Source organism: Idiotropiscis lumnitzeri, chromosome 11 (genome assembly GCF_059441095.1).
Source record: "Idiotropiscis lumnitzeri isolate Australia: NSW breed Sydney's pygmy pipehorse chromosome 11, RoL_Ilum_1.0, whole genome shotgun sequence".
In the NCBI taxonomy this organism is placed as follows: domain Eukaryota; kingdom Metazoa; phylum Chordata; class Actinopteri; order Syngnathiformes; family Syngnathidae; genus Idiotropiscis; species Idiotropiscis lumnitzeri.
This window is the reverse complement of record NC_142401.1, coordinates 4869582-4882383: the sequence shown is the minus strand read 5'-3', so window position 1 is coordinate 4882383 and position 12802 is coordinate 4869582. Positions and strand designations below refer to the sequence as shown.

General features: G+C 40.8%; 1 protein-coding gene across 1 annotated transcript in view; it reads right to left on the bottom strand.

Annotated features, from left to right (window-relative positions):
- prickle2b (prickle homolog 2b) overlaps positions 1 to 9505 on the bottom strand; it is a 66155-nt gene extending 56650 nt beyond the window's left edge. Inside the window, exons 1-2 of the mRNA XM_088309271.1 lie at positions 9383 to 9505; positions 8829 to 8914 (exon numbers count right to left, since the gene is read on the bottom strand). Of these exons, the coding sequence (XP_088165397.1) occupies positions 8829 to 8914; positions 9383 to 9424 (128 nt within the window). The 5' untranslated portion in view covers positions 9425 to 9505. The remainder of the gene's footprint in view (positions 1 to 8828; positions 8915 to 9382) is intronic.
- Between the last annotated feature and the right edge of the window lie 3297 nt (positions 9506 to 12802).

The window sequence follows — 12802 nt, the reverse complement described above, 5'->3', positions numbered from 1 at the left end:
TAACGAGCTGCGTGACCGCTAAGCGTGCTAATCGCTAAAGTGGAATACAAAGTCAGGAAAGACCCAAAATAAGTGCTTAGGTGTACAGTCGACTTTTACCAGGAATCTGGTCACTGTGACTTCGAAAGATTATCAGAAAGGCCAACCCTCAACACAACAACCACCATTTGAAACAATAAACCCAGTGGCTTCCGGAGATCAATATTTTCCCCAGGCTCGCTAATTAAATGTCACAATCCAGCGAAAAAGAAGGTCAAAGTGCCACGTTCAAGTCGGCATGACGTGCAAGTGTCGATCACATGCACCCGTGCGGGATATCAACTGGATCTTCGGCACATCTTGTATTGGGGTGATTTTGGAACAACAGACTGGATATGAAGTGAGGCACGCGTCACGGCTCAGGTGCCAAGCTCTTAAATATTGTAGCGTGCGAGTCGGCTGCTGCCATTCTTTCTCGGCCACCATGCACGTGTGGCAAGCACGCACACACCGGCGTGCACATGTACACACGTCCAGATGCTTTTGCGTGGGTACCTGCGAGTTAAACAATGAATTTTATGCATCTGACACCTGTTGCCGCCCTCTCACCACACACACACACACACACACACAATACAATTCAGTACATATGCCACCTGTGCGCATTCAACAATGGCTCCCGATTTAAATTACAACTCATTTTAAGTCTCATTTGGGAATCAAAGACAAGAGCCCCGACCATATCAGGAAACAAGCTGGCCAGCATTCCCCTCAATGACGGCAAATGCGGTTCTAAAAGTCATCTAAGAAGATGAAAAAAAGGCCTTAAAACACACGAGAACACAACCAAATGGTGGGCTTAAAAATACGCAAGCCAGAAACGAGGCTGTGTGAGATCTCCGTTCCCACATGACAGAGATAAGATTTTCCGTACGGCGCTCGGTTCCCCACTCGCGTTTCATCAACAGAGCTGCAGGCAAACAATTTACATTTCACTCCGAGTGTGCCGACACAGCGCTCATTATATATCATTTAGGGGAGGACATTCAAATGGGCCATCGTGAGGAAAGAGGGGGTTTTGGTTTGTGCAGATGAATAAATAAAGTCATTGATAAATGAAAAGGCAAGCTGGGAATCATTTCGGCAGGACAAATTACACACCAAGCCCACTTGTAAATATTGAAATCTTTGATCCGCACGCCAAATGACTGATTCTCTCTTTTGGAGGCTTGGATTGTCAGTTTGACATTCTGGTACCATCAAAACTGTGAGATCAAATCAGAGATCAGGTGGTGTCATCGGATTTGCGACCTTAATGCTAGTCCGACCTAGCGGACCTTCACGAAAGTTTGGCAGAGTCCCTCGTCAGAAGGAATTTCAGCTCTCCAACTCTGGCAGAATTTTGTCCACAGGCGTGGAGGGATATTGGCCATATTCTATGGTTCTGTTGTTGCGGACTTCCATCAAGCTGAACAATGAGTCCAATCGGGCCTTTTTAGCCTGCGGGACTCCAACTGATGAGTTCCGGCTGGCCAAGTGGGACGCAGCTTTGTTGGTCGCTGAGGCAAAAACTAACTCCGGAGTGGGAGGAGTCTGGTGAGACCGTGGACAACGATTTCCAGACGGCTCTGAGGAAATTCTGGTCCATCGTCCGTCGGCTCAGGAGAGGGAAGCATTAGCACGAATAGTGTCGATGGGGGGCGATTTTTTTTCCTTCTTCCTGCATCATCTTTGCACTCAGATCACTTGATAGAAACACTACCTGTTCCGCTTGGCATTTCAAGGCCCACTTTGTCATCCAAGCCGTGAATTCAAGGCTTTTTTTTTTTTTTTTCCCCAAAGCCTCTCTGCTTTTAACACGATCATACACACGCAAGCACTGACATGACGTACACAAGTTGAAGAGGTGCACAATGCCATCACAGCTCATTCAGGGTTTGACTCATCTCCAACTATGAACAGAACCGAGACAAACTGCGAGAAGGAGAGACCGGCAGCTAAAACATGACCGCACTTCTATTAGAATCAATAAGCCAATGAAATTCTTTCACAACGGACACGTCCATTGCTTCAGTCACACCTTGGACGAACGACTTTCCGCTTCCAGTGGGATTTGGTCTTTAAAGGTAAAATGGCCGACAATTGATTGGAGAGACCGGCCCCATCTGTTTCTGACACGCTTCGTGTTAAGGAGTCGAGCTCGTTCTTTAGATTGACTTTGATTTTCTTTTCCATCCGATATTTTATGGTGGTGGTTTAGTGAACCCAATTTTGGGTTAAAGCCAGTCATTAAAATCTATGCTGCCCCTCGCCTACTGGAGCACATGCTGCTGATTGCAGAAACTGTCACGTGCCACAACGTGGTCAGAAAAACAAATCGATTCTGTATGCAAGCCAGTCCTCTATTCGACGTTTGACAATTCAAGCTTCTATAAGGAATTTAATTAGTTTAAATTGCTGCTCACGCTCCGATCATGAGAGTTCCTTCAAATAGACATAGACGAGGGAGGGGGAGGAGCTAATCAGGAGATCTTTGAAGTAGTGTACCACTTGGGCCTCACTGCGCTGACATTTTTACACACAAACAGGATTAGGGAGGTGTTGGAAATGGATGCAGGCAGGAAAATTCATCACACCCAAACACAGTAATATATTATTTTTTTTTTTTTTTTGGGGGGTCATGACGAAAAAATGATAAACGTAATTCATGTAGCGGAAAGCTTACAGTATGCACCTGGCGGGAGAGCATTGGTGCTTCCATAACAGAATCGGAATGAAAATGAAGGCGAGCAGGTGTTCAAACAAAGTGAAATCTGTGACCAAGCAGTGATAAATGCTTTTCACTCCCTTCTGTGCAAAAAAAGATGCGCTTGCATTCAGGGCGGAAACTAAACGCTAAATTATTTTACAGCTGTAAGAAGCATTGCTATCCACCAAATGGCGTGTGCAGACTTTCAGGGAGGAAACGGCAAGGATGACTTTTGAACAGACTCTCTTTACTGCGTTGCAATCGAAGGCCTTTATGCAATAAATGCTACCTTGCTGCGTAAATGTCAGCAGCGAGGCGGCATCTCTTTATTCTCAATGATAGTTCAAAGGCAATTTAACCCACGAAGCCTTTCACGAAGGCATGGAGGAAAACTTGAATGTAGGGACGCCAGTTTTATAGATCGAGCAAGTGGTATTTATTATTTTTTAACCATATTTTTCAGGTTATAAGACACAGCTGTATCTAACCCGCAACAGCTTCTTTTTTGGGGGAAAATTTTTTTAAAAAAAAAATACAAGCCGCACCAGACTATAAACCGCAGTTTTCTATGTTGAAAAAAAATTAGTTGTTTACAGTATGTACAGAACAATTTTGTACTGTGAATGCACATAAAGGTACATACAAAGATTGTTAAAACAGTGCCTTTTAACACGGCAACAACTTTGCTAATTAAAACAGAACAGACCCGAAAGAAAAAAAATATAACAAATCAAGATTTATTTAGTGCATTTTCTGAACTATAGAGCGCCCCTACTGGTGAAAAAAAATTATGATGTGCTGCACATTAATTAACGTGACAAAAATTGGGTGTATGGCATGATGGGGAAAGATACAAATATTCTGTTAGTCTTGATTTTTTTCCCTCTCCAAAATACCACACTTAAATAGTTTCGATGGCGACTGCTTCTATTCCAAATGCCTGAGCACCTGTTCGAGATGACCTTGATAGGCGCAGCTAAAAATGCTGGAGATGTAGGACAAAGTGACTCTGGAATTAATGCGGGAGCTTCCAGGGAGCATTAGTGATCTTTACACAGCTGTCCGACACAATAAAGCTCAAGTGTGTGAAGGAAAATATGGTTCGGTTGATGGCAAATTCAAAAAGGTGCCAACTGAGCTGAAATGCAATGCACGCATATCATGTGCTGGACCCATGAACGCATTCGGGCAAGCTTTTCTTAACAGACATGCGATTATCTATGTTGGCTAACACATAAAAGACTTACTCGGGTTTCAGCATACTTTTCCCATCACATCCAAATGGCTTTTATGTGTCTTGTGGGAACCAGGTTGTATTAAGTGTCAATTGAACTTCAGCTTGCTTATGTTGGACAACTTTGCCCCCTGCTGGTCACTTAAGAGAATGGCAGACTGCTGAGTGAATGAGGCATCCTTTAGAATGCTACAGCGCATTTATGTGAGGTTTTTAATGATACAAAATTCTGACTGTCGGATTTTGCCTTTCATCATGTGAAAGTTAATTCATGGATTCCGAGCCGGTGGCAGCTGAGTGGTGGGGTACACCCTGGACCGGTTCTCAGCCAATCACACTCAAACTCAGACTTAAGAACAATTAAGTCTTGATGAACCGAAATGTTCACGTTTTGGAAAAGTGGGAGGAAGCCGGAGTTCCCGTCGAGAACACAACTCAGCCAAACCTGAGAGGCAGATGTGCTAACCAATCAGCTTAGTGGTCATGTAAGATTGCGATGTAATTGTTGAATAGTTTACAATTCTTCTCCAGACAAACGATTTATTCATTAATTAATGTACCCCACCTGCTGCTCGCAGACAGCCGGGATGGGCTCCAGCACGCCCGAAACCTTTGTGGGGATAAGCGGCTCAGATAATGGATGGATGGATGGATTAATTAATAATTAATTCCACCGACAAATGTAACACGCAGCATGCATGATCAGCTTGTCAAAGCCGCAATTACAGTAATAGTAACGATAGAATGAAAGTAGCGAACCAAAGCAATTACAAGCACACAGCAGTGTCGTAACACAACACTTTGAGGGGTTTTCTGTTACAAATTTGCAGCCCATCGGGTAGATAAAATGACACCGTCTTCTGTGGCGTAACGCAACACAAAGCATTATATAATGCATTGGGTTGGTATCAAATTTGTTGTTTCACCCACATATAATATCGCAGGTTTTGCCCCTCCCAAAAATGTGCATCAGATGTGACAGAGCCTCATTTCCTTTGCTGAAATCTTAACTTTCACATTCAAAACACGATGAGAAATAATCTATGCGCACATTTCAATCACATTACAGTATGAGCTCTGGAATTCCGAGACTGGGAATTCATTGCCATTCAGAAGCTGGGTCACAGAAGCTAAAGCAGACCTCGTTTCCATGACAGCAACGCCTCGTGCGCTCAGAGTACAAATTAGAGTTATCTGTCTTCCCCTTTGTACGGTGCACTGACACAAGATATGAATGAATAAATAAATAATGTGGAGGAAAAAGAGAAGGGAAGCCAAAACAAGGAATGAAAATTAAAAAAAACAAAACAAAACAGCAAATCATGTGGGCTGGAGGAGGCGATTCATTCCAACAGCCCAAAGGTCAAAGTTCATTTTACCAAAGAACACGAACCATACCGTTTTTCTCCTGACCTAGAGATGTGCTGCCATGCACTGCATAGGCGCAACAAGAAAAGCCCTGGGAGGAGCCAGCGGAGTGTTTTTGTCCCATTACGGAGCAAAAACGACGCTCCAAGAAAGCTTCTCACCTCCTTGCCAACACACACACACACACAGCTTTAGCAATAAATCTGCTAAGTTGCTATTGTGTGGCGCCGACCACCAGTGGCTTCTTGTGTCTCCTCGGTCACCGCCCCACCTCCTCCAACAGGGTCTTCTTTTTCTGCGCCCAAATAGCTCCGACCCATTCATACGTCTTGGCGCCTTGACAGGTTTATTTGCCAGGCCATCTTGTTAACACAATGACTAGCGGGCCGGGGGCTGTGTTATGTAGATGGCGCTGGGTTACCGAGGGGACAGACATCAGGAAGCCATTCAGGGTTGGGTTAAAGCTCCAACTCAAACCTCCATGTGCCACTGCAGCAATCCTTCTTCCTGTGGCACCACTTTTCGGCCGTTCACCTTCCAGCGGAGGCCATTTTGCAAACAGGGGCCGGTCAACTCACACACACACGCGCGTGCACGAGCTGAAGTAAACGTGCACGTTTTAATGAACATTTGACATTGTGCCGCAGGATGGAGGAAATGAAGGATGCAAACCCGCCTTTGTCGTCTGATTCATGTCTGAAGCTCCCAAACGATTGCCAACAGGTCAAGTGAAACCTTTCAGTGGTATGGCTCTAAAAGATAACTGAGACGAAGAGCGCCTTGTGAGAGCGCCCTATCACATAACGCATTTACCACAACACTCATGGTAATAAAACCGGTAATGAGTCTCATTAGCTAAGGCAAGCATTAATAATGCAAAACGAGCGTGTTGTTCAAGGAAAACACCTCCTGTTGCTAGCGTGCCGCGAGCAGCCAAGTGAGCTGACTAAATTTCAATGACACGCAGGAAGACAGCGACAAGAAATTCGGGAGTATATATTTATTTACTTGACCGTATTTTCCAGACTATACGGCGCAGGTTATATAAATTGCAGCCACTTATTTTTATGTATAAATAAATAAATTAATTAATGAAAAAAATGAATAAATAAATCAAATTAAAAAAATGAATAAATAAATCAAATTAAAAAAATGAATAAATAAATCAAATTAAAAAAATGAATAAATAAATAAAATTTAAAAAATGAATAAATAAAATTAAAAAAAAAAAATATATATATATATATATATATATATATATATATATATTGATGAGCATTCTAACAAAATTTTTCTCTCCATGCATGATCTGGCTACGGTCAACAACAGACACACCAAACTATAAGAAAGGAAACTCCTGCCGTGCAGAATGAGACCTTGCAGCCGCTTGATTCAGAAGTAACATTCTTTCAACAACCAGGGAACAGTTGTTTCAGACTTTAGATTCTCCCGACACAGGAACGTCGGGACGAAAAGTCCCATTTAAGTCAATTTTACATTTTACACACATCATCGTCTTCTTGGGGCCAAGGCTTGGCAAGGCATGGGTGCTTTTAAATAGGCACTACTGAGCTGACTCTGAATGGGAAAAATGCCTCAACACACACGGTCAACTCAGCATAAAAGACAAAGCTGACCCTTGACGCACAGAACGAGGATAAAAAGTTGCCTCAACGCTATACGGGAGAGTTCTATCGAAGGAAACCCTGAGACAAACTATAATTGATGACATGCGGGTGTTCTCCGAGGGCGGTTACGTTTGCCACTGCATTGCATTTCTTAGCAGGCTAACCCAATGAAAAAAAAACAAAATGCACCCTTATGTGCGCTGAACACTTTCTCATCACTTTTGCGAAACTAAGTTCCTCCCTAAAATACAAAGCTTGTCAATCGAGATGTGTCACTCACAGCAATTTTCCTTGGCGGCAATTTATTACATTTCAAAGCTGGGTTTTGCCGCCATCTAGTGGCATCGCAGGGCATTTCAGTAAAAGCACAGAAAACGCACATAGGTGAATTTTTCAGCGGGTTGTGGGATAGATTCCACAGAACAAAAAGAGACTAGAAAAGTAACCCCAAGACGTGTGTAATGCAATGTCGAACTGCGTACGCCTCCGCCGTCCAAAACAACAGTCCAAATCTATTTCATTCACATTTACCAGCTAAGCAGACAAACTAACATCATCGACAACAATCCGTGAGCTGTCGCTGCCTCTTCATACATCTAACCTCTTCTGGCTCACATGACGTCCACCGCATTCCACAACGCATAATTACAACAGTACCTTGCAGCAAAATAAATAAATAAATAAATAAAACAAGCTTTTATTAGCTTGAAAGTGAGGTAGTAAATTCTTTGTCTGAACAAAAACTTGTCGGAGTTGTTAAATAGGCAGCCAAGCGCCAAAAATCTCGGTCCACCGACACCATTGATTCTTGTTTGCTGGAGGGGGGAAAAAAAAAAAGTTTATTTTATTGTGAGCCAGCAAAGACGGGCACTTAAAGGCAGCATTCCTGCGCCTGCTGTTGCTCCTACAACAGTTTACTTTACACTGATACTGACCGTCCTGTTCTAGTGTGGATTTGACAAAACCCAAAGCTGCCATATTCGTCGGTTCTGGGTTGCCGTTTTATTATTTCTTCGGTGGCATGAAGACAACAGCGCAATAAACAGCCTTTTCTTCCAGCTGGTCCAGGCTGTTGACATTATTTGCCAGTTCATTGTTTAACTCCAACACCAAGTTGGAATTTCCCACCGGTACATATTATACTCTGGGGTTTCATTGTTTACGCTAAAGTGTGCTTAGGATGACACTTGAAGAGCTCAGAACATCATCTTCCCACAGCTTGAAGTGAGCGTTGGTATTCTTGGCAGGTTATGGGAGTCAGCTGATACTGATCAACGGCAGAGCTAACGTGATGCTTTGCGTTTTGCATTGCTAGAGCAGAACCGGGCCCATTAGTCACACTTTCACGCACTAACCTGAACCACCTGTTGCCCTCAGCGGGATCACGCTCTTTTACAGTATGCACAATACGCAAGTCAAAGAATGAATGCCGTCCTGCAGCTCACAAGGGGAACGCAATGGTCTTCTCTGAGTAGTGTAACGAGCAGAATGTTTAAAGGCACCTGACAATTATAAGGGTCTGCTGAATGAATAGTCGCTGTTGTTCTTGTAGAAAAATAAGCAGGGAGAATTTAAAGTCGCATGACATGCACGACAGTGCGAACATTTGTCTTTTTTTTTTTTGTTTGCAGTTCCACACCGGTGCAAACAAAAATTTGTATATCACACTTTTTAAGCCAGTGTATATGATAATGCAGAATGCGTGATTATGTTTCATTCAAATGCTTAATCGTCCACCTGGTTACATGGTGGGGAAGGGGAAATTATTTGAACTTTGTCGCCTTGCATGGCGCTAATGCAGCAATCATTCTTCATGCCTGTCACGGAATATTTGCATCACAAATTTCCGTGATAAAGCCATGGCGAGTACCTCCATTTATGCAAGGTGAAGCCAGGACACGGCTCTTTGGAAGGACAGCAAGACAGTCTTCTCTGTGGCTTATCAGTCGACTTCAGCTTGGAAAACACAACAAATTTGGGGAATTCAAATTCCGGTCCAACAGAGAACACTTGAAAAGTGATCAAAACTGTAGAAATAATGTGAGAAATTTGTGAATTGTCAAGTATACTTGAACAACTTTTGCAGACAGACAGTTGTAAAAAAGATACAAGTTTGAGAAGCCTATATGAACGACCTTTTACGAGGGGGGGAAAAAACAGTTAATCTATTTTATGTATCAGATATTATCCATCATTGCTGGAAAAATAAGCGTACTCTCACTGGAATTCTAAACATGTAATCTAAACAATTTCTATTTAGTTGTGTGCCAGTCACAGCAAAAGTAACTTGACGCCACTACTATAGCAACAGGACGCAAACGAATAAAGTGAACGACTGTGTGAGTGATTCATTAGCGAGATCTTCCAATTATGAAAAAACACGTGTCGCGGTTCGTGTCGGTGAAAAATGAGTTGTCAACATACCGGCGTGTGAGAAACTCGCTTCTTCAAGCTGCGACCAAACATTTCAAGCTGATTCCAGGAGGACAGCCGAGCAGACAAAAGCCGGCGAGGGGAGAGTCGGGGATTCTTACAACTTCCGATCAAAAAAAAAAAAAAAAAATGCTGTCAATTGGGGCAGAGTTGGGATGTTCCGGTTCACAGCTCCACCCTGTCCGTACACAGCCAATCAAAGCCTGGTAATAAAAATAAAAATAAAAATAAAAATAAAAATAAAAATAAAAATAAAAATAAAAATAAAAATAAAAATAAAAATAAAAATAAAAATAAAAATAAAAATAAAAATAAAAATAAAAATAAAAATAAAAATAAAAATAAAAATAAAAATAAAAATAAAAATAAAAATAAAAATAAAAATAAAAATAAAAATAAAAATAAAAATAAAAATAAAAATAAAAATAAAAATAAAAATAAAAATAAAAATAAAAATAAAAATAAAAATAAAAATAAAAATAAAAATAAAAATAAAAATAAAAATAAAAATAAAAATAAAAATAAAAATAAAAATAAAAATAAAAATAAAAATAAAAATAAAAATAAATCATGTCTCTAAATGCATCACTTGATAAATAGTTGTGCGTATCTTATCTCTCACGGTATGATTTGTCTGTTTTTTTTTTCTTTTTTGTTTTTTACGTTTATTTGTCTTTTTCATGGCACAGCCAAGTAACTCATTTTTCGCGCAGCAAATGGTGAAATAAAATCTTGGCAGAGGATGAAAGGTGGACAGAAAAGCAACGTGTCACAAAAACGGCATGGGGGAGGTTGTGGACCCAAATGCAGGGAAGTAGGATTGTGGGGCAGACTTCATTAAATTTGAGGAAAATAAAGAGGCAATCAACAAAAATACTAACGTACAAAAATAAAAGTAACAAAACAAACGACTTGACCTGAGCAACAGGACGCGGCACGGAACGAAGGACAGAGGACAACCGATCGAAATAAACCAGTTTAGGGGGACACAATAAGCTAACGAGATGCACAGGAACACAAGAAAAACATGGAACAAAATACAAAACCAAAATCAACCAAAACAGATGACACAACGATGTCATGCATCACCAAAAATCCCATCACATTACTGAGATCGAATCTGTGTGAATGTAGCAAATTTCCACAGCGTTTATAAAAGGTTGCAAAGATGTTCGCCGACCGCTTTTACTTTTGAACAAGGTCCAAATTTCTTGCGAAAGCGAAACAAAAAATAAAAATAAGGAGTGAGACAGGAAACAAATGCATCACAATGAACACTTTCAGTGCATTTCGTGCGAGCAAGTCACAGCTAAATCACTGAAGCTTAATGTGAGGAATGATGATAACGATGTCTGACCCTGGGGCGCATTGCTTATAAAGTCGCCCTCATTAAGTCTAAATTAAAGTATTTGAACTCTCCTAGAAGAAAGGAAAATAGCTTCCAGAAGCATTATAAAATCTCAAAAGTGAGGTGACCGATATTGCACGGAGTTAGTCTTGCATGCATCATCCGTGAAACTAGAAAGGAGCTGTGTCATGTCTCACTGGCCAAGTCCAGGAAAGTCTGTCAGCACTTATTCAAGTTCAAAGAGCGGCAGTCTGCAAGGTACCCAGCGTGACACTTGAGTGTGTTGGGAACATATCGTGCCGACTTGATTTCGGCAGCCCAGCTTTAATCCTTGTGAGAAGGTCCAACAACAAAAAAAACTGCATAGTCACAAGGAAGACAACTTTTTTAGAGTCAGTTTTTTTTTTTTTTCATTGTGATGGTAAACAAACCAAAATAAAAAATCTGATTTTCATCGCTCGTGTGTAAGTCATTTTATTTCCCTCTGACATCTTCCTTTTACAGTCTGGATAACATACATCATGCTTTTCGAGTGGAAATGCAAAATCTGCTTACAAATCATGCACAAGTGAACAAATCTCTCTCTGAAATTCATTCAAGTTCATTCACAAGACACGGTCAAATAAATAAATAATCACACTGCAGAGAATTTAACCTACGTAATACATTGGCACATACCTGATTAACAATTGAAAAAAAAAAAACAAGACAAATAAATTTCAATCTTACAAAAAAAAAAATCCCTTCATTGTCACCTGAGAGCCTGCTGTCCTGAAGTACATTTTGACAAAAAGAAATGCAGTACAAATTTTGCTACATTTTGAGCTCTCTCTTCCCTTTGTGGACTATTTCAGAAATGACACGTGTAGAAATACGAAAATACAAGAACACACAGTGCACCCTGATTGGTTGATGAGGAACATTACGTGACAGGTGATAGGCAGGAACAGTCGAACATCGAATGAACAATGTCGGACACTTACAATAAAGTACAAGAGAGTACAGAAGGTAACAGTTAGCATACTTGAATTCATGTGGAAAGCTCTCACGCTGCTCGAACGACTTGTGAGGTCTCTCCGTGGACGGAGATGTGGAGAGAGAGAACATCTGCAGGGTATCGACTGGAGTTTTATTGGCCGGAGGTGAAAATTGTTCTTCAAGCTACACCAGTGAAGATAACCTGCATGTTCTCTCGTTGCTTTATTTTGTCACGGATGCCAACATTTGTTGCACGTTGTGTCTGGAAATGTTATCTCCAACTTTCTCTGGTTTGGTGGGCCCTCCTCACTTTATCCGATCACAATGCAGAAACCAAAAATATTTGAAAATTAATTATAAGGCAAAAAAAAAAAAAAGAAATTGAGCTGCTATTCAATTGAGATATTTTAGACTGCAGATTTTGTGGGAAACATATGCTTGGGTGAGTTTGGAGGGACTTGAGAGAATTGATATGCAGTCTCTCAAACAATCGAGCTGCAGCTCATCTCAGCTGTTTTTCTACTTCCTGTTTGTGTAATGGCTATGCGTCAGAATATTTTTGTCCATGTAGCTCCAAGTTCCAAGCTAAGACTTCAAAAATTCGAAATGATTAATAATCGCCTGGGAGTGACTCCTTAACAGCTGCATAAACATAATTGCTGTACGCCTCGTGAAAACTCGCCCAATGTCTTCATCTTAAGTGTCATTTCAACACCCATTCAATTCATATTTACTGTAACGGCCAAGAGCGCATGTAGTGAGTGCGCAAATTGTTCAATTAATTTAGACAAGCAGCTGAGCAAAATGTTTTGGCACTTGCTGTTTAGAATCACATTTGACTTGATCGGTAAGAGTCTTTATATAGTGCCGGAACTGAATAAATATTTTTTAAATACAGTGTTCGAAGGAATATGCATATAATATGAATAAAAGAAGCATGCACCATCTCTGTATAAAAAGTGGAATTATCTCAAAACAAAAGGCACTGTGGTGTTAGCCAATTACCCAAAACAGTAAACAAAGTAAATCACAATTAAAATAATATTAAATGCACAGCACACTGAAATAAAATGATGTGTTGAAGT